Raw genomic sequence first — 27,702 nt, forward strand, 5'->3', positions numbered from 1 at the left:
AAAAAAAAAAAAAAAAAGCTCCAGCTTTTTAAATTTTCCTCAAAAACTGCAATTTGCTTTGTAGGACTATATATTTTAAAAACATTGAAAAGGAATGATTTACTATAAACATTTTATTTGGATATTTCCATTAACAAATTTCAACATGTTTTGTAACCATTACTTCATTAATCTACACAATAGCCCTATGGCTGACAGGAATCATAGATTCTTATTTTCAAGGAAGAAATGAGAAAACAAAACACTTTTATATAAAGTTATAAAATCAATTTGTTAGCATATCCAGGAATAAACCTTCTCTACTGACATCTACAGTATTTGTGAGATAACAATTTCCTTTCCCAATGTACAGTTTATTTTTATAATAAAGAATTGTATTTACCTGCAAAAGGCAAAAAAAAAAAAAAAAAGAAAGAAAGAAAAAGTTTAGATTAAAAGGATTCATACATACTATATCTTAGATAAGGCTAGTAATATCAGAACGGAAGAGCCTATATCTAACAGAAGGCACCTTGGCAGTGCAGTAGTTAAGTGCTCAGCTACTAACCAAAAGTTCAGCAGTTTGAACACAGCCATTCCACAGGAGAGAGACGTAACAGTCTGCTACACAGGAAACCCTACGGGCAGTTCTACTCTGTTCTATAGGGTTATTATACGTCAAAAGCAACTCAACGACACTGGGTTTTGGATCTCTGATAGCAGAAAGTTTACTATCAAATTCTCTAGTGACAAAAAAACAACCTCACACTACTAAGTTTAAACTTTTGAAACCATAGTCTTCAATGTTTTCTATATGCCTTTAGAAGAAATTACATTAATTTATTGCTTCAGAACTCTAAGGCAAGCTAGGTTAGCTCTTTTTACACAATCTGTTGATTCCATTAACTGAATGGTAAAGGCTTTGAATAACCTGGATAGTAAATGCTTGTTTATTAAATGAATATTCAATCCAAATCCAAAGAAGTTCCTTTGAAAATCAGAAATAACTCTTAGTATATAAAGATTTTCTGTACTACAGATTGAGAAATGAAACAACTATGTTATCTGTTGTGTTTTCTTTAAGTCATTTTTAAATATTTAAAAATTTTTCTATCCAGAAATTAAATGGCATTTAATCCTCTCAACAAAGTCTGTATGTCATTTAACATAGCCATTGGTTTACATGGGCAGGTTCTCAACTAGGTCTACCTACTACAATACCGTAATAATCCAAGCTACCAGTTTGACAATTTGCTCTTACAAACGCCTCAACTCACTCCAAGCTGGCTTTCAATCTCTTTACTCCATCAAAACAGTCCTCACCAAGATGATCAGTGACTTCCATATTTCTATTTCAGAAACTCACAGGACATGTTTCAGTCCTAGAATCACCTGACCTTTCAGAAGCATTACATAGTTTACTAACCACTTCCTCTTCTAAACATACTCTCCACTTTAGCTTCTTGGACATACTAATCATGCTCCTCATGGTCTCTTTGTAGGCTTATCCCTTCTCTATTCAACTAATAATTGTTGGAATTCCTTAAGGCTTAAATTCACTCTCCTTCTCAAGTACATCAAGGCTTTAATTATTATATATACATAAATGATTTAAAAATTTGTATTTTCAACCTGGATCTTTCCTCAGAACTCCAGACTAAGAAATGTAAACTTGACCAACTACTTGACATCTCAAATGTGGGACTCATCAAATATTAGTTTTCTTCTTCCTTCCCTACAGAGAGGAGAAAATGACAGCAGAATATTCCTTGTAATTAAATCAGAGCTTACACTGGAGTCTGGCTTCAACTCTACATGTTGCTAACTCTCAAAAGTTACATTTCCCCAAAATCTGGTCCTCTCATTCACTGTCCCCTGTGATAGTGAATGTCACCAAATCATCTGGTTACCTAAGCAGAGTTTTAGAAATCATCTTGACACATTTCTTTCCCTACCAGCCCCCTCACCCAATCATTCACGAAATACTGATTAAAATTCTAATTATCTCCCACTTCCATTTAACTTCTCTAAATCTCAACTACTAAAACCATAATCCAAGCTACCACTGTTTCTCACCTGAAGGTACAGGCCTATTCACATTCATATTCTTCCCTTCTCTCACCCCTTTATCTGCTCTCCAACATGCAGCCAGTACCTTTATGGAAATACAAATTTGCCTTCCCTGTACCACCCACCATCCCTCAGTACGACATAATGTTCCTTCAAAAGCCTCTCATTCTGCCCAGAAAAAAGATTAAATTCCTCAAAACCTTGTTTGGCCTGGCACTCTGTTTTTTTTTCCACCTCATTCTTTCTGCTCCAGCTTTATCAGTTTTATTTATTTATGGTAGCTCTATCCTTCAAACCAGGAGCTCTGGTAGCATAGTGTCTAAGGCACTTGACTGCTAACCAGAAGGCTGGCAGTTCAAACCCATGTGCCACTCCCTGGAAGGAAGGTTGGGCGATCTACTTTCATAGTGATACTACCTTGGAAACCCAAGGAGGGGTTGCTATGGGTCAGATCCGACTTCATGGCAATGGTTGCATTGCAGTTGCATCCTTCAAACCTAGCTGGGTCCTACTCATCCTTTAAATCTCAGCTCGAGCTTTCTCACTGTTGTTGTTAGGTGCCCTCAAGTTGGCTCAGACTCTAGAACCAGGCAACATTTCATTCTGTTACACCTAAAATTACTCAAGCTTTACTTCCTCAAGTATTCTCTCTCACACCTCACAGACTGGTGGAACCTTTTTATATGCTCTCATAGCCGTATGTATCTCTCTCATAAAACATTAGCACACTTAACACTTAATTTGTGATTATTATATTGTTTTCACCTCTTGATTCCTGGAATCTCTATTTCTACTGACCTCCACTCTAACTTCAATGATTCCTTCTTGGAGCCAAACTCTTAATTCTGACACCACTTGAAACTATTTCACCTCAGAAATACTAAATTCTAATAATCTGTCCAGTTATCACACATATTTCCTGAATACAAATTAGTGAACATGCAACTGGAAAAATTTGGGAATGATGCCAACACAGTAAAAAAATCATTTGGGAGTGATAAGATGGAGGAATAGGCAGACAAGCTACACAGACCCTCTTCAACAAAGAAAAGAGAAACCAACTGACAGAGATACAAAGATAATCCTGGAGTTCTGAGCTTTGAAAGGAAGTATATAGAAGTGGATTAGGCACCAACTAGTGGAAAAACCTGAATGAAAACAGGACCTAAGAATGGGCTCCATTTGCCAATGACAGCAGGGACATACAGGAGACTGACAACAGGAAAGGAAACAGGTGGTGAGTGTGTAAGTGCTGCCAACTAGCGAATAGAGGAGCACAGTATCCTGACTATGTAGATAATATCCAAAGAAAACAAAAATCGTGGGCAAGTCACTCTAACATACAATCACAAATTAAATATAAACACAAAAATGTCACAATGTCTCACAGACAACAGAGCATCACAGTTCACACAAAGAAGCAAGATAAAGCAAGAGAACCAAGGGACCAGGATACAGACACAGAACACATCCCTGAGGAAGAAACAGCAATTGGAACTCCCTGATACGGAATTCAAAATAACTATATTTAGGTACTTTAAACGGATTGAGAGACAGATCAAGGAAAACACTGACAAAACTTAGGAAAACACAGAGAAAACCCCAGAACAATTTCAAAATACAAGAACAAAATGACAAAGTAAATTAAATGCTAGAAATGATACAAAATCTACAGATAGAAATCCAGAAGATTAATACTAAATTGTCAGAAATAGATCAAATACTGAATGGGCAAAGAAGTAGAATCAAATCAGTGGAAGACAGAATTAAGGAAACTGAAGACAAATACCTCAATACTTCTTTGGAAAGGGATCAATCAGGAAAAAAGATCGTAACAAAATGAAGAAAGCCTAAGGATCATATAGGATACCATCAAAAGGAATAACCTACGTGTAATCAGAATCCCAGAACAGGAAGAGACAAATAATAAAACCACAGAGAAAATTGTCCAAGATTTTTTGGAAGAGAATGTCCCTTGTATGATGAAAGATGAGAATATATTCATTCAAGAAGTCCAATGAACCCCAAACAGGACAGATCCCAAAAGAAAATCACCAGGACATATCATCATCAAATTCATCAAAACCAAAGACAAAGAAAGCAGCATGGGAAAAATAAAAAGTTACCTACAAGGGGCAACCAATAAGACTAAGCTCAAATTTTTCAGCAGAAACCATGCAGGTGAGAAGACAATGGGATAGTATATAAAAACCCTAAAAGAGAAAAATTCCCAACCAAGAATTATATACCCAGCAAAACTGTCCCTCAAATATAATATTGAAATTAGTACATTTCCAGGTAAGCAGAAATTAAGGGAATTTGTTAAAATCAGACCAACCTTACAAGAGATGTTAAAGGGAGTCCTTTGAACAGAGAACCAACAACAGCAAACAACAACTGACCATTAACACACATGATGACATAACCCAGAAACCAACCCAGTGATGGAAGTATCCAAAGTAAATAAGCCAACAAGATTGTAAACAGGGAACCAGAGAAATCAATTGACAAATGAGGACAACTACAAACCAAAAAGAGGGAAAAAATTGTGTTTTTGTAAGTTACAGACTTACAGGTGGTAGGGAAGTCAAGACAACTCCAAGAAAGAACAGACTGCTCTAAACTTGGGAAGAAAACTATAAATCACAGGGTAACCTCAAGGAAAAATGATAAACCTTCACATCAAAATAAAAAAAGAACCAGTAGAAATATTTAGCAAATACTTAAACAATAGCAATGAAGGAAGTGGTAATACGATTCATAAACAAAATGAGCTCAGCACAGAAAATTATATGGAACAAAGAAATCAACACAACAAAAAAGCACAAAACAAAATGACAGCAACAAATTCATACTTGTTGATAATTACACTTCCAAAAGAGTAAAAAGAGAACATACATTTTGAGAAAAAATATTCAGCAACGACATATGTGACAAGGGACTTATCTCTAAAATTTATAGAAAACTCCAACATTGCAACACAAATATTAACTATCCAATTTAAAAATGGGCAGAAGACATGAATAGACACTTCACCAAAGCGGCTATTCAGGTGGCCAGCAAATACATGAAGAAATGGTCACAATCATTAGCTATCAGAGAAATACAAATCAAAACAACGAGATACCATCTCATTCCAGCACTAATGTTAAAGTCCAACAAGACAGCAAATAATAAAGCTGGCGAGGATGTGGAGAGATTGGGACTTTCATACACTGATGGTGGGACTGTCAAATGGTACAACCACTGTGGAAAGTAGTATGGTGATTCCTTAAAAAGTTGAAATTAGAAATACCATTTGACCCAGCCATTCCATTACTAGGTATATATCCTAAAGAAGTGCTAGTCAGAACAAGGACAGATATATGCACACCATGTTCATCACAGCACTATTTACAATAGCAAAAAGATGGTAACAACCTAGGTGCCTATCAAGAGAAGAATGGATAACCAAACTATGGTACATACACACAATGGAATACTACACAATCCTAAAGAATAATGTAGAATTTGCAAAACATTGCATAACATGAATGAACCTGCAGGACACTATGCTGAGTGAAGTAAGTCAATTACAGAAGGACAAATATAGTATTAGTTCATTTTTGTCAAAAGTTAACGGAAGGTTTATATATGCAAGGAAACTTTCTTTGTTGGTTGCCAGGGGTGGGAGGGGAAGGGGGGAACACTGCCTGCCCCCAAAAAAAGCACTGATCCATGTCACTTTAGTTTTGTGTATTTCACTGTACAGAAATTATATTTCAATAAAATGTATTTTAAAAAAAGAAAATCATTTGGTTCTTCACAGTTTTTCCCAATGTACTAAATAAATTAAAGAGAAAAACTTAGCAATATACGAAGACCCTAAAACCAAAATCAAGCCCTACAGCACAGAGCAGAACTACTCCATAGGGTTCCAAGGCTGTGAATTTTTCAGGAAGCAGACTGCCACATCTTTCTCCCATAGAGTGGCTTGTGGGTTTGAACCACTCACTTTTCCAGTTAGCACTTTCACCACTGCAGCACCAGGGCTCCTTACAAAGACCCTAAGGAGGGGGTGGGGGGGTGGGAGAAACCTAAGATTTCCATAGAGATGCATTCTTATAGGGCAAGTAGTGTTTAGTAGCTTCAGAAACTACTATACTTGGCCACTATATGAAGCCATCTGGGAAAATTCCTAGTACAGATCAAAAGGTGTTAAAATATATCTTTTGTTTATATCAATGAGAACTCATGTAGTATTTTATATTTTGAGTTATTCCTCCAACTGTTAACTGTTCCAGCTTTGGCCGTGGGAGCTTTCTCAGTTGACTGTGACCTTCCGATGACATCCCTCCATCAGTGTGCACTTTTCTGAGTTTTTTTTTTTTTTTTCCTCTCCTTTTGAGTACTTACTTACTTTCCAGCACTACAAGATGCTCTAGGCTCAACATGTTTGTTTACTGTCCCAGTCCTAGAATCAGTCATTTCTCCAAGGAGTCCTAGCTCCTTTTACTGGAAAATGACCATCAGAATCCAAGATCTGGGTACTAGATACACTCATTGCTCCTAGGTCCTCCCATGGGAGCTCTGCTGGTACAATGGTTAAAGCATTTGGCTGCTAACCAAAAAGTTGACAGTTTGAACCCACCAGCCGCTCCATGGAAGAATGAGGCAGTCTGCTTCTGTAAAGATTTACAGCCTTGCAAACCCTATGCGGCAGTTCTACTCTGTCCTATAGAGTCACTAAGAGTCAGAAGCAACTCAATTGCAGTGCTATTTTATATATATATAGGACAGAGGAGAACTGCCCCATAGGGTTTGCAAGGCTGTAAATATAGGTATATAATTGTAACCCATGTATAACCATATAACTATATTTCTAAATTTCCTGGGTGATGTAAATAGTTAATGTACTTAACTACTAATGAAAAGGTTGGAGGTCCCAGTCCACTCAGTAACACCACAGAAGAAAGGCATGGCAATCTGCTTGCAGAACATCAGCCACTAAAAATCCTATGAAGCACAATTCAATTCTACTCTGACACATCTGGTGTCACTATGAGTTGGCATCAATTAGATGGCAACTGGTTACCTGTTGCCATCAAGTCCACTCCAATTATATTTCTATATGTAATCATTTGTATCTATATTAAGCTAAATATCAGTTCACAATGATATCTCCAACTCTAATCCATTATCATATGGATATTTCTAGCCTCCTTCCTTTGCTTATCTATAAAATTTCACTCCAACAGTGAGAAAACTGGCTCCCACATTCATCATCCATTTACTTTTAAATTCCAATACACATGTATAGCAGTATCAGAATTGTTAACTCATATCCCATGGGACAGAACCTTATCAGTTAGACTACAATGCTGTGTACAGTTTCTTCTACCTTTACACTCCCCTGATTTCCGAAGTTACTTAGGGCAGCACCATTTCCCCCACCATGTCCCACGAGGTTCTTTCACATATTTGAAATAGTTAGATTTTTTGGTCACATTCTGCATTCTATGCTGAATTTCCTCCATCGCTTACATAATTTTTAAAATCTGTATGCATTAAGGTTCACTCTTTCTGCTGTAAAGCTGAATGGGTTTGACAAAGGCATAGTGTCATGCGTCTACAATTACAATGTAATACAGAATACTTTCACTATCATAAAAAAAAAAAACCCTCTGCATCATCTATTCAATCCAATCTCCCTTCCCCTAAACCTCTGAAAACCACTATCTTTTAATTTTCTCTATACTTTTGCCTTTTCCAGAAAGTCATATACTTGAAATCATAGTTTGTAGTTTTCAGACTGGCTTCTTTCACTTAGCAATATGCATTTAAGATTCATACATGTCTTTGCACAGCTTGACAAATCATTTACTAGTATTGCTAAATAGTATTCCACTGTATGGATATACCAGAGTTTATCCATTCACTTACTGAAGGACATCTTGGCTGCTGCCAGTTTTTTCAATTACAAATAAAGCTGCTATAAACATTCAGGTGCAAGTTACTATGTGGGCCTGTTTTCAAATCAGTTAGGTAAATATCTAATATCTTAGGCTGGGTTATCTAGAGAAGCAAAACCAGTGATGTATACATATATATACAGAGAGAGAGAGGTTTATCTCAACGCAGCAGCTCACAAAGTTGTAGAGGCTGGCAAGTTCCAAGTCCATGGGACAGATGTCAGGCTAGAGGCTTCTCCTAACACATACCTGCAGGGGCTGATGAATCCAAGGCTGGCAAGCCATATGGCAGGCCATTGGCTCAAGTCCCAACAACCTACTTCAGGTGATAACAAGCAGGATGTAGGATCCAAATCAAGCAAAAAGCCAGAGAGCTTTGCAGGAATGTCCATACATATTGCACGCAGGCCACACCCCCAAGGAAATTCCTTTCCAAGTGATTGGCTGGTGACAGCAGATATCATCATGGAGGTGATTACATTGTATCAGATCTCATCATGGGGGATGACTACATTATTAGGTAACTGTCAAACCACATGATAACTGCCAAACCACTGAGATACATGGCCACCACCAAAGCACTAAAAATGAAGATGACACAGAACATTAACCATCACACAGCCCAGCTTCTGGATCATATGATAAGACTATGGTTAGCATTGTAAGAAACTGCCAAACTGTCTTCTAAGATGACTACACCATTTTGAATTCCTGCTAGCAATGAACAAGAGTTCCTTTTGCTCAGTATCATCTCCAGCAGCTGGCATTTTCAGGCTTTTTTTTTTTTCCCCCCCCAAATTTTAACCATTCTAACATGTTTATGAAGGAGCTCTGGTGGCATAGCGCCTAAGGCATTTGACTGCTAACCAGAAGGCTGATGGTTCAAACCCACCAGCCACTCCTCAGAAGGAAGATTGGGCAATCTACTTCTGTAGTGATACTACTTTGGAAACCCAAGGAGGGGTCACTATGAGTCGGATCTCACTCAACAACAGTGAGTTTGGTTTTTTGGTTTTGGTTTAACAGGTATGAAGTGGAGTAGTGGTTCAGGGGTAGAATTCTTGCCTTCTATGAAGAAGACTCAGGTTTGATTCCCAGCCAATGTACTTCAAGTGCAGCCATCATCTATCAGTAGACACTGGCAAGCTGCTATAATGCTAACCAGGTTTCAGTAGAGTTTCCAGAATAAATAGACTAGGAAGAAAGGCCTGGTGATCTACTTCCAAAAATTCATCTAATGGAAACTTTATAGGAGTTCCTTGGGTGGTGTAAATGGTTTAGTGCTTGGCTACTAACCTAAATGTTGGCTGTTCAAATCCACCCAGAGGCAAAGAAAGCCTACCAATCTACTCTGGAAAGATCACAGACACTGAAAACCCTATGAACACAGTTCTACCCTGAAACATGATGGGTTCACCATGAGTTTGAATTGACTCAAGAGCAACTGCTTCCAACATTTATGTATTACTTCATTTTTTCTTTTTTTAAAAAGGGGATGAAAAAGGCTAACCCATGAATCAGATTTTTTATTTCAATCAAACGGCCTCCAAACACTTACAATCCAAAAGAGGAAGTCCAAGCCCCAGGGATTAAGATTGTAAATGGTAAGCAGTTATGATATTTGGCACAAATGCTAGTGGCAATTTAATGGTTCTTTTATTTTATCAAGATTCATATTTTTGCAGTGCTCTGGTTACAAAGTTCCACAGGTTTTTTAGCAGTCTGTCCCAACACTGTTTTTTGCAGAAGTCCTGTAACTTTTTTTAGTGCACAATTTTGTGAAAAACATGAAGTTTTTCCAGCAGCACATTTACGGCATTATAGCAGAAATGCTTTTATCTTCTTCTAAGACACCCTTATATTCTCTCACCTTTCTGAAGACTTCACTTCTATACTTCCTGTTCAACATGGGACAAACCTCTTCTTGTTTTTTCCCATCTTTTTCCAAGATGGGCTACATGGATAATCTCTTAAAGGCTCTCAGATACCTCTGATTTCCCTCATATCCTAATCATTCATCACACCTAACCAACAAAACCATAGCTTTAGATTCCCTTCCCCTACTCCTGCACTAGAAGGTTGAGCTCTGCTGAATGATGTCCAGCAATCTTGCCATCAGTCTATTCTTCATTCCCCTAGTGGGAAACTAGTCCACATTTTCATCATTTGCTTTGAAGCTTTAAGTCCTCTACCCAAATTCGGCAAGCAAACTACCTAGTCTGTTTTACTAAGAAAACAGAAGCCAACAGATATAGTCATATTCAACCCTCTCTACTCTCCTAGTACATACTAGTCTATAGCTACAGCAACCTTCACTTCCCCTATTATTACCAGAGGAGCACTATGTACTCCTAACCATCCTGAGTTCTGGAACCATTTTCCTCCCACAAGTCCTTAGTCTATCAGCTTCTCATGCTTGTACTTTCATGTTCTCCTTCTCTACTATCTCCTTCCTCTCCATGCACTGTGCCCCCAAAAATGTGTACACCTTTCACAAAACAGCATGCCTCTGTGCTATAAATCATCAAAAATGCACTAGGTTAGTGGTAAGTATAATCAACTTTTAGTTTTTTAACTTTAAGGTAATAAAAACAGGTACTGCTAATATCTGTTTTATATATTAAATTTCGTATACATTCACTGGTACAAAGGAGCTCAGGTAGCACAGTGGTTAAAGCATCTGTCTGCTAACCAAAAGGTCAGCAGTTCAAACCTACCAGCTGCACAGTGGAATAAAGATTACAGTCTTGGAAACCCTATAAGGCTGTTCTACACTGTCCTACAAGGCTGCTATGGCAGTAGGTTTGGTTTTTGTTTTACTAAGACATCATACCTGAGACTGACATTAAACTCTCATTTACCTTACGTCACTTCAGCAAACCCCAGGTGATAACTCCACTATCAGCCATCAAACCACCACCACCACCAAATCCTGCCTTAACCTCCATCCTCTTCTAGGTACAGCGTAATCTCTTTTGTCATCCATATAACTCAAGAGTAATCTATATTCACAAATCTTCCCTGCTTGGTCTCTTCTATTTACTCTTCAACCCACTGAAATCTGTTTTTTGTTCCCATTACTCAATTCTAACTACTCTTCCTAGTCACAATGATCTAGTATCTAAATCATAAGGAAAAATTCCTCTGATTATCTCAATAAACTTGATTTTCTTTTGACACTATAGATCATTTCCTTATTTTTTTATTCTCCTGTAGTTTTTATGACACTACACTTTCTTCACTGTCCAACTACCTCCTAACTATTCCTTCTTAGACTCCATCCAGTCTTTCAATATTGGTGTTGCTCTGAGTTCTATCTTTAGCCCTCTGCCCTTCTCATTCTACATACTGTCATATTATTCTAAATCTCTCATACATTCTGAAGTTCAACTATCACTTAAAGGTAACTCCCAAATCAGCCATAATCTAGACCTTTCTCCCAAGTTTCATGTCAATTATGGTACCTGCCAATCCCTTTTGCAAGTAACTATCGCACATATTGTCCCAAATAAAAGAAAGAGGACCCAGACTATCTTTGTGCCAGGTAGCTGCTTTATATTTTCTTAACTATCCCCGTGCCCCCACAGCTGATTCAACACAGGTTAGCTCCTGACCCAAAGGTCATCGATCTATGCCATAGCATATAATGCAAACTTCTGCCCAAATAAGAATGATGGCAATTAACTAGGCCAATCTGCTAAGTCTCTCAGGAATCTAAAATAGGAAAGAAAGGATAAGCATGTCAATAGAGAAAGGAGAAGAAAACAACCAAAGACAAGCAAAATGTACCTGAGTTACTTGAACAGTGAGTGTTGCTTATTGTTGGTGTCACTGAGTCAGTTCCTCCAACTCACAGGAACCCTATGCAAAACAGAAAAAAATACTGCCCAGTCCTGTGCTGTCCTCACAATTGTAGCTATCCTTGAGCCCATCACTGAAGCCACTGTGTCAATCTATCTCACTGAGAGTCTTCCTCTTTATTGCTGACCCTCTACTTTACCAAGCATACCCCAGGGATTGGTCCCTCCTGATAACATGTCCAAAGTATGTGAGATGAAGTCTCCCCCTCCCTGCTTCTAAAGAGTATTCTGGCTATACTTCTTCTAAGACAGATTTATTCATTCTCTGGCAGTCCACAGTATATTCAATATTCTTTTCCAACACAATACTTCAAAGGCATCCATTCTTCTTCTGTCTTCCTTATTCACTGCCCAGCTTTCGCATGTATATGAGGAGACTGAAAATACCAGGGCTTGGGTCAGGTTCACCCTAGTCCTCAAGGTGCATCCTTGTTTATTAATTAACACTTTAAAGAGGTCTTCTGCAGCTTAATTCACAACAATGCAATACACTGTTTGATTTCTTAACTGCTGCTTCCATTGGGCCTTGATTGTGGCTCCAAATAAAATGAAATCCTTGACAACTTCAATCTTTTCTCCATTCATCATGATGTTGCTTATTGGTCTAACTATGAAGATTTTTGTTTTTTTTATGTTGGAGCATAATCCATAAAGAAGGCTGTAGTCTTTGATCTTCATCAGTAAGTGCTTCAAATCCTCTTCACTTTCAGCAAGCAAGGCTGTGTCACCAGCACATCCCAGGTTGTTAATGAGTCTTCTTTCAATCCTGTTCTTCTCCATATAGTCCACCTTCTCGGATTATCAGCTCAGTACACAGAGTAAGTACAGTGAAAGGATACTTTTTACTCTATCTTACACACTATCCCTACTGAAAGAAATGGGCCCCAGACTATCCTTGTGCCAAGAGGCTGCTTTTTATTTTCATAATTATCCCTGTGCCCCCACAGCTGATTCAATACAGGTTAGAGTTAAAAGTTATGATCTCCAGCTGTTGAGAGCACTTAAGAACCACGGTGATTCCAAAAGACCTGTTCCTGTTCTTTCTGTAGGGTTTGATTCTTTGGCTTCTCCTGGTTTCCATGAAATCAGATCACATGGGTGATCTTGTCAGCTGCATAAAGTCAATTCACACTCATGGTGCCCCATGTATGCAGAGCTGAATTGCTCCACAGGGGTTTTTGAGGCTATGACCTTTTGGAAGCAGATCACCAGAACTGTCTTCCAAGGCACCTATGGGTATGTTCAAACCACCAACCTTTCAGCTAGTAGCTTAGCACATAACTATCTGCACAACCCAGGAATAGAAAGAATACTCTATCTTCAATTATATGTTTCCTTGCAACCATTATTTGATTCATGGTTCACTGTAACAACCTAACAGAGAAACCCAAGTGTCATCCTTGATTTCTCCCTTCACTATTCCTCATATCCTGTCACTACTACTTTTAAATAAATCACTAATATGTCTGCTCTTCTCCACCCCTACCACTGACCAAGTTCAGGTGCCTATTTCTTATATGGCCTCTAAATGAGTTTGCTATTTCCAGTCTTGCACTTATATCAAATCTATCTAAATTTTCTGAGTAATCAGATAAAAGTTTAAATATGAGTATGTCTCTATTTAAAATCCTTTGATGATTCATCATGTCCTGTAGAATAAGAGCTACACGCAATAAAATTTTCTACTGTGCCATTCACGAATCTTTTCCCCAGCTGCTTGCTCCTTGTCACAAACTCTAAATTCCAACAACACAAAACTGCTTGTAGATCCTAACTTATACAATATTTCTCTCTCCTCTATTCTTTTGCTCCTGCTTTTCCTTCACTGACAGTGCCCAGTCCTGTGTTTTCTCCCATATCCTGCTCACCTTTTAAAACTGACCACTAGTCTCATATCCTCCAAGAAGCCCACCCACTTCACCCTTTCTAATGTCAGTCTGGGTTAGACGCTCCTCCTAACTTCCACAGTAGTTTTTTTAATGTTTCCCTTACCACACTGTTTTATGTTCCATGAGCTCTCTGAATTCAAAGATATTTCCTTAGTCACCTTTGAGTGCTCAGAACCTGGCACAAAGTAAACATTCACTAAAAGCTTTGAATAAATGAAGGAATAATGAACAAAAATACTGAACAAGACAGACAAAGGATCTAGCATAATATCTGTCCAATAGCTATTTCTTAGTAAATTACCATTATAGTTGTCTATATTTCTAAGTATGATTATTAGATTCACTTGATTCTTGCAGTTTTCAACTGGCATTTTCTCAAGCTAAATCTGCAATCACTGAGAAAAGTTCACTTTGTTTTTTAAATTCACTGATTTCAGGGAAATTCTTCTATCATTCTAATAATTTCTAATCAGAATTACAATAAGCAATTATATTTAGGAAGTGTAGAAGGACTGTCGTTATGGGGGCAGGAGCATTAGATAGAACAAAAATCCAATCTATTTGGTTTGACCCTGTTAACAATGCTTCAATTAAAAAATGTACTTCACTATTTCATGACTCCCTATCACTCACAACTTTCACTTATCTTGTATTTCTTGTAAGCTGTCCTAATTCAGTATAATCAAGGTGCCTGGACTTTTCTATGGCATTAGTGTATTCCAGTTACCTTTTTCCCTCAGAGAAAGTACTTTTAATCTCAAGTATTCTTTAAAAAGTTCTAAATGTAATCACCGGATTTTATCTACTTGACATAGTTAAGCCTCACACAAACTGAAATAGGCAATATGATATAGTGGAAAGAGCAATAAATTTGGAGCCAGTGAAAATTAGTCTCCAATCCTGGCTTACTTGTGACTGGGAAAATCTTCCAAGTACTCCCATTTTATCATATCTAAAATGGAAATTCCTCGATCTTACCCAGATCCACTAACAACATGTGTGAGCCTGCGTGACAGAGAAAAAAGGTATCCAAATGGGAGTAATAACTTAAAAATAATCTGTAATGAAACAGGCTAAACAAATCCACTGTCATATTCATTGAAATGTTTTGAGGTGGCATAAAGTTATCACTTAAGTCACATTTTTACTTATTCAAAGCTGACAAGAATTTAAAAACTAAGAGGGGCCATCCCTGAGTGTTTTAATAGTTGGTGTGTGACTGCTAAACAAAAGGTTTTTTAAAAAATGTTAACATATCCAAATACACCCTGTTATTGCTCTGCAATCCAATCAACTTTGTCTGCACGTCTGGCTTTGTTTAACCTTAATTCCTTCAAATCATTTAAGGAACAGTAATGCCTCCAAAAACAGTAATTCCAATGTGAAAGAACAGTACCTTAAAAACAATACACTAAGAGCAAAAGAAACCAAGGAATACCCTCACCATTCTGGAAAATAACTATGATTAATCTTTTGGAATTCTGTAATGCACAAAAATATATGAGCAGTTGTTTTTAATGTCAAATACATCTCAAAATGCTTACTTAGGTAAACTCAGATGCAGTAATTACCTATGACACTTCCCCTCTGCACCCTTCCTTTGCAGCTGGGACAGAGTTGCCCAACACATTTGGTGCGTCCCACTCAGAAGGCAGGCACTCAGAAAAAAACAAAATCCCAAACACACACACACACATTAAAATAACAAGACAAGAGGAAGAAGCAGTAGAAAGAGGGGGGGAGTAAAGACTGTGCCAAGGGGGAAGGAAGAAATGAAAAAGGAATGGAAGAAAGGAAAAGAGAAGAAAGAAAAAAGATAACAGAAATCTGTTCTTCCAGAAATAATGGTTTATGTTTATAAAAAAGTGATGTTTCCAGAAAGTGAATCTTAGTATTACATAACAGAAAGTATCAAAAAGGCCAACAAGAAAAATTGAGACAGTAATGTCATAAATATTCCAAACTCCAACCAATTTCACATAAAACCAAACCCAACCCACTGCCATCGAGTCAATTCTGACTCACAGCCACCCACATTGGGTTTCCAAGGCAGTAAATCTTTACAGAAGTAGATTGCCCAGTCTTCCTTCCAGGGAGTGGCCGATGGGTTTGAACCACCAACCTTAAGATGCCTTAAGCATTGTGCTACCAGAGCTCCTTAATTTCACATAAGCATATACTTTTCTCTGCCTCAAATCATCAATTTTGTATAAATGTAGTAAAACTAATTAAAGCATGTCAGAGGGTTAAATAAACTGTAATCATAAATCTTAGCCACCAAGGAAAGTCAAAGTTGGAAATTTCCTAAACCACTATCCAGCTCTCTCACCAGAGGAAAAAATGGAAGCCTTATCCTGTCTTGTGACATGCCTAAAATCACAAATGACTGCAGGACTCAGGAGAGCTCAGGATTCTTTGATTTTTAAAGGTAATTATTTACCATCAGCCATACTTTTAATATGATAAAAGTTCTGTCAAGTCCAACAAAAGCTTTCTGGTACCAGGTCAGAAGTAAACACTTCAATTTCACTGTACGTAAATTATATTGCAATAAAATATATTTAAATAAATAAAAAAAAAAAGTAAACACTTCATAATGTAGCACAGATGACACAAATTTAAAAAAAAAACAAACCCTTTACACAGGTATCAACAAAATGCCTTACTAAAGAAAACACACAAGGTCCAATATCTTGAAAGTTTCAATTATTTACTATAAAACATAACACTTAAAATTTAAAGTACTTCTCTGGATATACGGCAAGGATATAAAAGAATATTCAACAAGGCCTATTTCTGCGCATACTTGTTTGCAGCCAAATCATTTGGTAGATTTCTATTGCCATTCTCCTTTCTGATTAAACAGTAACTTATTTATCAAGGTTCTCAAATTTCAGTCCAATACACTTGAAGAATTTAACCACAACATTGTTTTTACCCTCTATATTCACGTCACTAGGATTTGATTAAGACCCTCCTTTTGTAGCCAATCAAAATGAGGCTGCTTTGAATGTAAAAGCTCCCACATCAGGTCTGGGGCCTAGAAAACTGGATTTATTTCCAGACAGACTGATCCATTAGATTGATTTTTTTCCCCCAGACAAGTAAACTTGATGCATGCTATTAATTAGCATTACATCTCAAAAATTTCCATAGCAATTTCTAAATATATACGTACATATAAATTTTACCTGCTTAAAGCTTTGTTTTAACGTTGGGGATATGAGAGAGGAAGAGGAAAGCACAAACCTAAGGTGGGTCTTTTTTTTTATTATTATTGCAGGTGTAAAATACGAGTCAATTTTCTTTAAATTGCTGAAAGATGTAAAAAAACAAATCCGTGTTTCCAACAAGACTTTACATAACCAACCCTTAAATATCGGGCACTTCCAATCAAGCAGTGATAGATTTCTGCTCCCCTAATAAAAAAAAAAAAAAAAAAAAAAAAAAAAAACGCTTACTCCTGTCGTTTCACCTCTTATCCGCCCAGTTAGTTGTTTTTAGTAAGACAGATTGGTGGCAAACTTGGTCTCCTTATCCTTTTGTCCCCCTAGACAATCTCTGGCCTAATTTTGGACAAAATCCTCTGCTGATTACTCCTCCCCTTATACATTCCTGCTCTCTCTTAATTAGAAATCATACCTCCGAATCGTGCTTCTCTCACCCCCAGCGTAAGAGAACACCTGACCCACCACCACCTGGAGAACAATGTAACCCAACTCCGTGCCCATAGATTCCTCTATCCCAGCCCTAAGATTTATCTCCAAGGAAAATCAGAAAGCGAGTTATGTCCTGTCATTCTGGATTCCCTCAAGGTGTCCTACTACATACAGGCCTAGGACTGCCAGCTCCATTATACCTAGTAGCTTATACTCACCTTCCTTTTCCAGGAATCTCGCCCCTTACCCTCGAATCTTTCAACATGACCCTGGTCCCCACCCCCGGAGATGCAGAACGAGCAGCAAGTCACCTCGGAGGGCACCAAGCCCAGGGAGGGAGGAGGTCGGGGGCGGGCCTAGAGTCGGAAGCGGCGGCAGGACACGTCGGGTCAGTGCCCCCACTCCCACCGCAGGACACACGCCCAGTACCTTTGTAGTGCACTCGCAGGTTGTTCTGAGAGAGGCCGATGTAGCTGAACTTGTCCTTCGGGCTCCAGGACCGAGGTAGCGGCGTCTCCTGCTCGTCCACAGCCGGGTAGAGACGCTTCAGTCGCCGCTGCAACTCCTTCTCCTGCTCGTTCAGGGCCGAGTCCCCGTGCGGAAAGGGGGCTGCGGCGATGCTGCCGGCCGCCAGGGCTGGGGCCAGGCCGCCTCCGGCCGGACTGGAGCTCACAGCGAGGCCTGGAGGTGCGGGGGGCGCGCTAGCTGGGGCAGCTGTGGAAGCAGGGGGCGGGGGTGGCGGCGGCGGGGCCGCGGTGGCCGGGGGTGGCGGCGGCGGCGGCGGATGGAGGAGCAGGGCGGCTGCAGCGGCCCCCAAGCCGGCGCTGCCGCCCGCGCCTCCGCCGGGCGAGCTGGCCGGAGAGGAGCCAGCGCTGACGGCTGGGGGCGCCGGCAGAACGACTCCGGAGACGGGGGCCACAGCCGCCGGTGGTGGCGGCGGCGGCAGCTGCTGTTGTTGTTGCTGCTGCTGCGGCGGCGGCGGCGGCGGCGGTTGCTGCCCGGACATCCCGGCCGCGACTCAGCCTGCGGCCACCTCCACCTCCACCTTTTCTCTCCTTCCTCCTCTGCTTCCCGGGGGCGCTGTCGCTGCGGCCGCCGGCACCAGGCGCCCAGTCCGCCCGCCCCGGAAGCAGGCGGCCGGGCCGCGCGCCGAGGGAGAGCGCGACGGTTGGGGGCTCGGAGACGGGGGCCGGGCGAAGGACCCGGGAGGGCCCCGAAAGAATGCTGGCTGACGCTCGGGCGCTCGGCCCCAGGACGAGACGGCGGGGGCGGCGCAGGACCGCAGGAGGAGATAACGCAGAGACGGCCGCCGCGGCCGCTGCTCTCGCGGCTGTTTCCCGGCGGGCGGGCCGGGCCGGCGCGAGACGCTGCGCGCGGGCGGCGCTAGGCGAGAGGGCGGGGACGGAGGCCGAGAACGGCGCGAGGGGCGGGGGAGCACGGGCGGAGGGGGCCGGGTCCGCGTGGGTCTGAGGCGTGCAGGCCACGACACCGAGGTCGTGTGCGTGTGTGAGGCGCACGACCGACAGCTGGAGCGCCTCACCCCGGGCGCTGCCGACCGCTCTAGGCTGGAGCAGTGGGGGCTCCTCCACGCTGCTGGTCCCCTCCGAGGGCTCCTCCCCGCTGAGCCCGCCGGTAACCCAGCCTGGCCCTCCCCGCGACGAGACTCCTCCTACTTTACTTCTTTTTGTTGTCGTCGCCCCACCTCCCCACCGTGGGTTTACCGCCGCATCGGCGGGGGCAGCTTCTCCTCCAAGCGAGAGTATTAGAGCCTCGTTGGGGCCTCGGTGAGACTGGGCTGTGTACGCCCCGGGGAGCTTGGAACCCTCCCCCAGGACCCGCGCCCCCGACTTCCTTGTCAGGTCGCGAGCAGAGCACTGTAGAGTGTCCACAGAGTGTTCTGCTGGATCCCTTACCCCAGTAATATGCTGCTCTTTACCTCTTCCTTCTTTAAGAATGTACTGCTTTCCATCCCTCGCAGAATCTAATACCTTAATAGTTACCGTATGGACATTGGAAACCATTTCTGAAGGCAAATTCTCCCACTTAAAATAGTATTTCATTAATTAATTTTATGAGGAATTAAAGTGGACTTTAGTGGTAGAAGGTGTCCCATTAGGCATCCCAATAAAGACGAGTATCTTCAAAGAGCAGGAACATAGACTGTGTGAATACAAAATTACAGTGTGTATTTAGGAAGGGCTTCTAGAAACGTGAAAGCATTTTATAGACTCATTAATTTTCCAGGCCTCATTGTTAGGTAGCAAAAAAAAAAAAAAAAATGCCCACTTTTAAGACAAGGAAATAGTCACTGAGGTCAGCAGAATCAAAAATAGGACTTCCTTCTCTGCAGCTCCCAAAAGGGTGTTGGGTCCACTGATGCGGCACTATTTGTCAAGTACTGCTCTTTGACCAATCATAGAATTACTACTTTGTTTTCACCACTTCGTTTTGTTTAGGGTTATCCTCTCCCTAGCTGGCAAAATCTGGCCTTACACGCATAAATTATATGATACGAATTCTGATACTTTATTTGCTTCCAAAGATACTGTAATGATAATTGTTTGGTCAAATAAGCAAAGAATGTTTTGCTGAATAGAGAATTTTTATCTTGAGGGAAGTAGATAAATGGTGATTTAATTGAAGGCCCTCAGTCTGTAGCCAGAACTAACAACAAAGTCATCAATCAAATTTCTCCCTAAATTACCCAATTAGATGCCCCCTTGTTCTTCAATAAAAATAACAGATGATTCAAACTTAGTTTGATGACTTTTCTCAAGCCACTGCACGTTAAATCACATGATTTCATTGTATTTAAATTGTTTTAAAACTTTCTTTTATTTTATAGTAACAGTAAGTTCAATATAAGCCAACTCTATTTTAATGAAAAGTGGCCATAGTAAAATAAATGGGTTTCAATCCTCATCAGACTTGAAATCATCACTAAGATTTTATTTATGAAGATATGCTTTTATTCTGCCAGCACACTAAGAAACCATGTAGAATTCTACATATCCTAGGAATGATTGAGGAAACAGGATTGTCTCACAGTTAGTTGGAAGCTTTTGTGTAGGAAGATTGTTTGCTCTCCAAACCAGCAACCTCAAGAAATTAGTAATTTCACTTGTTGGGGAGGATGCTGTGAAATAGGCCTTGTACATACCAAAGGTGACAGAGACCATTGGTAATACCATTTGGAAAGCCACATATTTGGTGACATTAAAAAGACCCATGAAGCTGTTCATGCCTTTTGACTTACCTATTTGAAGAATCAAAGCAAAAACAAATCTAAAACATGGCTGAATCTGTTGTTGTTGTTGTTGTTATGTGCCGTCGAGTCGGACCCGACTCATAGCGACCCCTTCTTGGGTTTCCAAGGCAGTATCACTACGGAAGTAGATTGCCCCATCTTCCTAGGCCCCTAAATATTCCACAACAAGTATTAATGGTGAATGAAATATGGAAGCAAATTAAATGCTCAACATGAAAGGACTAGTTGAAGATGTTATCATATATTTACTCACTGGAATTAAGAGTGGAGGAGCACATATAGCGTATTTGGGTACATTTTTTAAAACAGCATCTCCCCGGGGCAGTGGAATTACCAAAAGAAAGAGCCCAGCCAGCTAGAAAAAAAAGACACACCCCTTTTTTGGTTTTCTTAGTGAGGAGCTCTGGTGATGTATTGCCTAAGGCATTTGACTGCTAATCAGAAGGCTGGCAGTTCAAACTCCCCAGCCACTCCTCAGAAAGGAGATTGGGCAATCTACTTCTGTAGAGATACCACCTCAGAGACCTAAGGAGGGGTTGCTATGAGTCGGATCCTCTGGAGGGCAGTGAGTTTGGTTGTTTTTGTTTTTTGTTTTTTTTTTTCTTTTTTGGTCTTAGTGGATCTCTGGCCAAATTTTAGCCCCACTTCCTCCAGGCCCCCTTGCACAGGCACAGCCTGAAACAAGTATTATGTGGCCTCTTAAACCTATGGTTTTGAAGACATGGAAAAAGGACTATGTGCTTAAAAGGTTATATGATAACTATAACACTGCCAAAATCATTACCAAAAAGATGTGAAGGGAAATCACAAAATGTTTCTATACTGTGGCTACAAAATATGTATCATTAAAAATAATTTTTTATTACAAAAATATTAGAATTATATGTGAAACTAAATGGTAAAAAGCCATTAGCCATGAACTTACCTACACTTTTCACGAACCTGTATTTTCAACCTTTACCGCATGTTGGTATAGTATTGCTAAATACTTGGAAGCTATGCCACTGGTATTTCAAATACCAGCAGGATTACCCATGTACAGGTTTCATGAGAGCTTCCAGACTAAGACAGACTAGGAAGAAAAGCCTAGTGATCTATATTGAAATTTAGCCATTGAAAACCGTATGAATCACAGCAGAGTATTGTCTGACTTGCTTGCTTTGGAGACATCATCAGAAGGGATCAATCGCTAGAGAAGGACACCATGTTTGGTGAAATAGAGGACCAGTGAGGGCAAGGGGACCCTTCATGAGATGGATTGTCTCAATAGCCCCAAAGATGGACTCAGATATATGATCATGAGAATGATGCAGGATCCAGCAATATTTTGTTCTGTTGTACATGAGATCACTACCACTCAAAGTTGACTGGATGGCAGCTATCTATCTCTATAGTTATCTATTGCTGCATAGCAAATTACCCCAAAACACAGTGGCTTGAAACAACATTTATTATCACACATTTTCTGTGCGTCAGGAATCTGGCATGGCTCAGCTGGGTCTCTCCTTCCAGATCTCTCACAGTCTATAATCAAGTTATTATCTGGGCCATAGTGATCTCAAGAATTGACTGGGAAAGGATTTGCTGCTGGGCTCACCATATGGCTGTTGGCAGGATTCAGTTCCTTGAGGAACTATGAGACTGAGGATCTCAATTCCTTGGTGGCTTAATGGCCAGAACCTACCCTCAATTGCTTGCCACATGGGTTTCTCCAACATGGCAGCTGACTTCATCAAAATGTGCAAGCCAAGAAGGCAATAACAGTAAGACAGAAGTCACAGTCTTTTGTCGTCTAATCTGAGAAGTGATATCCCATCACTTTTCCTATTATATGTTTTGTTAAAAGTGAGTCACAATGTCTAGGCCACACTCAAGGGGAGGGGATTACACAAGGACATGAATACCAAGAAGTAAAAATCATAGAAGACTATTTGTGAAAGCTGCCTTACAGAGAGAGGATGGTTACAACTTCCAGAGACTGATTGAGATTGCACTTGCCACACACACATCAAATATAGCTTCTAGATCAAGGATTAGCAAACTGGCCAGATGGTAAATATTTTAGACTTTGAGGGCCATATGGTGCCTGTCGCAACTACTCAACTTTACTATTGTGGAGGAAAAGTAGCCATAAAACCAGTTGCCATTAAATCAATTCTGACTCATAGTGTCTCTATATAGTGTCTACAGAGTAGTACTGGCCCTTAGGGTTCCCAAGGCTGTAATCTTTATGGAAGCTGACTGCCACATCTTTCTCCTGCAGAGTGGCTAGTGTTCAAACCACTGACCTTTCAGTTAGCAGCAGAATGCTTAACCACTGCACCCACCACCAAGGCTCCTCAAAGTAGCCATAAGCAAATTGATGTGACTGTGTTCCAATAAAACTTTATTTACAAAAAAAAAAAAAAAAAACTTACAAATAAGGCCTGCAGGCCATGGTTTAGTCTGTCTTCTAGACCTTTATAGCCATATCTTCTATAAACCAGTCTTAACAGTAAATGGGAAGAACAAGTCACTAGCAATGAAATCCCAAGTGTTAACAAGTTCACTTTATTACCAACAATGTGTGCTGTATCTTAGTGTCACTGGACAGGCCTAATGTCATACATGAATGAAGTCAGAATACTTCTGTAGCTAATGGGTAGCAAAGTGAAACAGATGGCGTATGCTGAACAATGCTGGGAAACTACAGCAGGAAACAATTTGAACTGATGCTAGCTTTTCAGAGACATGGTAGTTCTCAGCATTTATTACACACCTATTGGTAGCCTAGTGCCTAAGGCATTTGACTGCTAACCAGAAGGCTGGTGGTTCAAACCTACCAGCCACTCCTCGGAAGGAAGATTGGGCGATCTACTTCCATAGTGATACCATCTCAGAAACACAAGGTGGGGTCTCTATGAGTCAAATCTGACTCGACGACAGTAAGTCATCATCAGTCATCATTATGTGTGGAACCTTATGTTAGGTTCTGGGCATAGGGTAAGGAAAAGAGAGCAGAAGGACCACAAAGATGATTAAGGCAGGGTGGAATTTACTCTTTCAGTGAACAGAGACTAGTCATAGAAGCAAAAATAATACACATGAATTAGAGTAGTGCTTCTCAAACCTAATTATAGGGTTTTGCTGAGTGTGACCTGAGATGCAGTATTTCTAACAACATCCCAGGTGGACTACCCTTTGAATAGCAAGGGCAGAAAGAAATAGTGGATGATCTTCAGAAACAAAGGCTTCAAAGAGTAAAAGGAAGGTTGGTAGATAAAGTTCTAATGAGTGAGGAATCTATCAAAATTTGCATGGTGTCTTGGACAGACCAGGAGGATGGTGCTAGCTCTAACCATGAACCAATAGATAACATGCCTGTGATTCATGGTTAAGGTGGGAAAGGTCTACAAAACCACTTGGGATGATACAAATGTACTCTTTCCCATTCATGTCTGAATAAGAAGAGCTACACTCCAGTGTTTATTAAATAAAATGTATGTGAAAAAGTAAAACTTATTTTTTATTAGTTGTTTAGAAGAATTTGAATGAAAGTTACCATTTTGACTTAAAAAGACTAAACTGAAAAACCAAAAACCAAACACACTGCCATTGTTTTGGTTACCTCTAGTGCCACTCCAGCAAAAATACCCAAAAATAGGATGGCTTTAACAAACAGAACTTTATTTTCTGTTTTAGAGGGTAGAAGTCCAAGTTCAAAGTGCCAAGCTCTAGGGGCTAGGTAAAAGCCCCTCGACTATGGGCTTCAGCTTTGCCTCTTGCTCCTGGCTCACTGGAGCTGGAGTCATCTCTTCACTTAGGCAGCTGCTGGCTGCTGAGGCTGATAAACCCATGGTTGACAAGTAAAATGTCACAGTCCCAAAATTATCAAACCACATGGCAGGCCATTGATTCAAGTACATTAACAGTCCCAAGATTGATAGACAACATGGCAGGCTGCTGAATGACTCAGCTACATGAAGGCTTCGAGCATGCCAAAAACTGCAGACCATTCTCGAAGCTTCTCCTTATATACTGGAAGCAGACCACATCCCTAAAGCAGCTGCTCAGCGGCTTGCGGCAGATCCCACCATGGAGTTGATTGCTAGTCTCATCGTGGGGAATAACTACCACCAACTGCCCAGCCACTCAAAACCAGGCCCAGCCAAGTTGACACATAAGCTTAACTACCACAGCCATCCAGTTGATTCCAACTCATAGCAACCCTATAGGACAGAGTAGAACTGCCCTATACAGTTCCTAAGGCACTAAATCGTTACAGAAGCAGACTGCCTCATCTTTCTCCTGTGGAGCAGCTGGTGGGTTTGAACCACCAACGTTTTGGTTAGCAGCTGAAGGATGTATCCATTTTGCCACCAGCATGCCTTAAAAGTCTAAGCTAGTAATTATTTAACAAGATAATCTAGTATCAACCTTCTTCCAATTTTCCTCTTAACTTTTTCTTTCTGCTTTTGTTAGTCCACTGTAGCTCTTCTTCCACTTGCACAAACTCACATCCTTTCTTTCATATTGATTTCCATGTTCTCTCCTTGTTTCCTGAGATCTGATGTAAAAAGCGCATTCAAAATGAAGTAAAAACAAGGAGGAGGGAACAGAAATGTACTTCCTCTGCATTGTTCCTTCAGTGCTTTCAGGTTCCTGATGGAAACATGGGATGGAGATGCTTCCCTGAATGCCTCTGAGTCCCAGGGAATATCACCTGCAAGCCTAAAATATGCCTGTAGGTTCAGTGGATACTATGGTGCAGGTAACCAAAGACACAGGAAGGGGCAAGAAAAAGAAAGGTAAGAGATAATAATATAAAGCACACAAAAAACAAAAGAGAAGAGAAAAAGATGTGCCCTTAAACAATGATACCTTGCTACAAAAAAGTCAGGTATCAGTTGGCCACTGGGGGCTAGTCTTCTAATTTCCTGAGATATGGGCTGCATTGCATTCAAGATTTGCTAGGTACCTATGATATGCAATGGTGTCTCTAGGTGGTAAAAACCATCAGCTGCTAACCAAAAGGTTGAAAGTTCAATTCCAACCAGAGGTGCTATTTTGTTTACCTCGTAGCCACTTCTCAGAAGGAAGGTTGGGCAATCTACTTCTGTAGTAATACTGCCTCGGAAACCAAAGGAGGGGTCGCTATGACTCGGGTCTGACTCGACAGCACACAACAACAGCAACAACAATGCTGCTCTGACAAGAATATACCACAAATAGGATAGCTTGAAGAAACAGGAGTTTATTCTCGTACAGTTTGTAGGCTTTAAGTCCAAGTTCGAAGTGCCAGGCTCTAGGGACTAGGTAAAAGCGCCTCAACCTTGGGCTTTAGCTCTGCCTCCTGTTCTTGGCTCACTGAAGCTGGAGGCTTTTATTCACTCAGCTGCTGGCTGCTGAGGCTGACAAGCCCAAGGTTGATAAGTAAAAAGGCACAGTCACGATGTTACCAAACCACATGGCAGGTCATTACTTTAAGTCCATTGGAAGTCCCAAGGTCGACAGAACACGGCAGGCTGCTGAACAATGACACAGCTACATACAGGGTTCAAGCATGCCATAAGCTAGAGACCATTTTCCAAGGCTTCTCCTTATATACAGGAAACAGACCACATCCCTAACGTAGCTACTCAGCTACTCAATGTAGACTCCACCATGGAGTTGATTACCACTCTCATCATGGGTAATACTACATCCAACTACCCAGCCACTCAACCAGGCCCAGCCAAGTTGACACACAAACTTAACTAACACAGGTGCCTCAGAAGAAAGGCCTAGTGATCTACTTCCAAAAAAGCTATTGAAAACTCTATTGAGCACAGTTCTACTCTGACATACATGGGTTGCCATGAGTTAGAGTCATCTTCATAGTAACTATTATTTTTACTATATGCAATACATGGTATTCAGTAGCATGTGGAAAAATTTTTAACTTAAGGCTCTTGCTCTCAAGGAGTTTATAATTTTGTGGGAAAAAATTGTATATGCAGCCAATTTTTCAGGGTAGAATATGAAAAGTACTATAATAGAGCTCTGGTGGTGCAGTGATTAAGGCATTCAGCTGCTAACTAAAAGTTCAGTGGTTTGAACTCACCAGCTGCTCCATGGGAAGAAGATGAGGCAATCTACATCCGTAAAGATTTACATATGGAAACCATGTGGGGCATTTCTACTCTGTCCTATAGGGTCACTATGAGTCATTATCAACTTGATGGTAGTGGGTTTAGTTTTGGTTTTAGAGATGTGAAAGTGCCATGGGTATTTTTCTAGTATCTCAGGAATAGTAATTCCCCAGCCTAATCAATTATTATAAATAAAATGAATTAATTTCCCAATTTAAGTTTCTTTGTACCGAAGTTATAACATTAATACAAATATTATTTATCATTATGGTCCTCGTAATGATAAAAGGCCCAGTTTACAATCTAAGTAAATATAAAAAGAATGTAATTTAGTGAACCCATTTATTTTACAACTCATTATTTCATTCATCATGGCTACATATCATTTTATGTTTGGTAATTAATTTTTTAAACATTGTTGTTTGTTTTCCTAAGTGCCTTTAAAGATATGCAAGGAAAAATATGCCCAACAATATATGAGACTTTCCAAATTTATAATATTTCAAAAATGTCAGAACATCTATATATTAAAAAGCAGCATAAATAGTAAAACTGTTTCAACAACTTCTTTAGTATTTTTCAGCATTGGCTGCAGTTAGTCTATCCTACAATTATTTAGCTTAGAAACAGATATCAGTTATTTAAGAAAGCAGTTATTAGTGATCTGATAGGACCAATTTTGGCCATTTTGAATCAGACAGCTATATGATCTACTATGCTGGGAATGACAATTTGAAGAGGAATGGCTTGTCATTCATCATCGCAAAGAATGTTTCAGGATCTGTCCTGAAGTCCAATGCTGTCGGTGATAGGATAATATTCATACGCCTACAAGGAAGACCAGTTAATACTACTATTATTCAAATTTATGCACCAACCACCAAAGCCAAAGATGAGGAAATTGAAGATTTTTATC

The 27,702-nt window shown here is 40.2% G+C and overlaps 1 protein-coding gene across 1 annotated transcript in view; it reads right to left on the reverse strand.

Moving 5' to 3' along the window:
• The window catches only part of RANBP9 (RAN binding protein 9), a 176,772-nt gene extending 158,358 nt beyond the window's left edge, over positions 1-18,414 (reverse strand). The window contains exon 1 of the mRNA XM_007951859.2: positions 17,838-18,414. Coding sequence (XP_007950050.1) covers positions 17,838-18,414 — 577 coding nt within the window. The remainder of the gene's footprint in view (positions 1-17,837) is intronic.
• Between the last annotated feature and the right edge of the window lie 9,288 nt (positions 18,415-27,702).

The sequence above is a fragment of the Orycteropus afer genome, unplaced genomic scaffold (genome assembly GCF_000298275.1).
Source record: "Orycteropus afer afer isolate SDZICR_OR568_19922 unplaced genomic scaffold, OryAfe1.0 scaffold00012, whole genome shotgun sequence".
NCBI lineage: Eukaryota > Metazoa > Chordata > Mammalia > Tubulidentata > Orycteropodidae > Orycteropus > Orycteropus afer.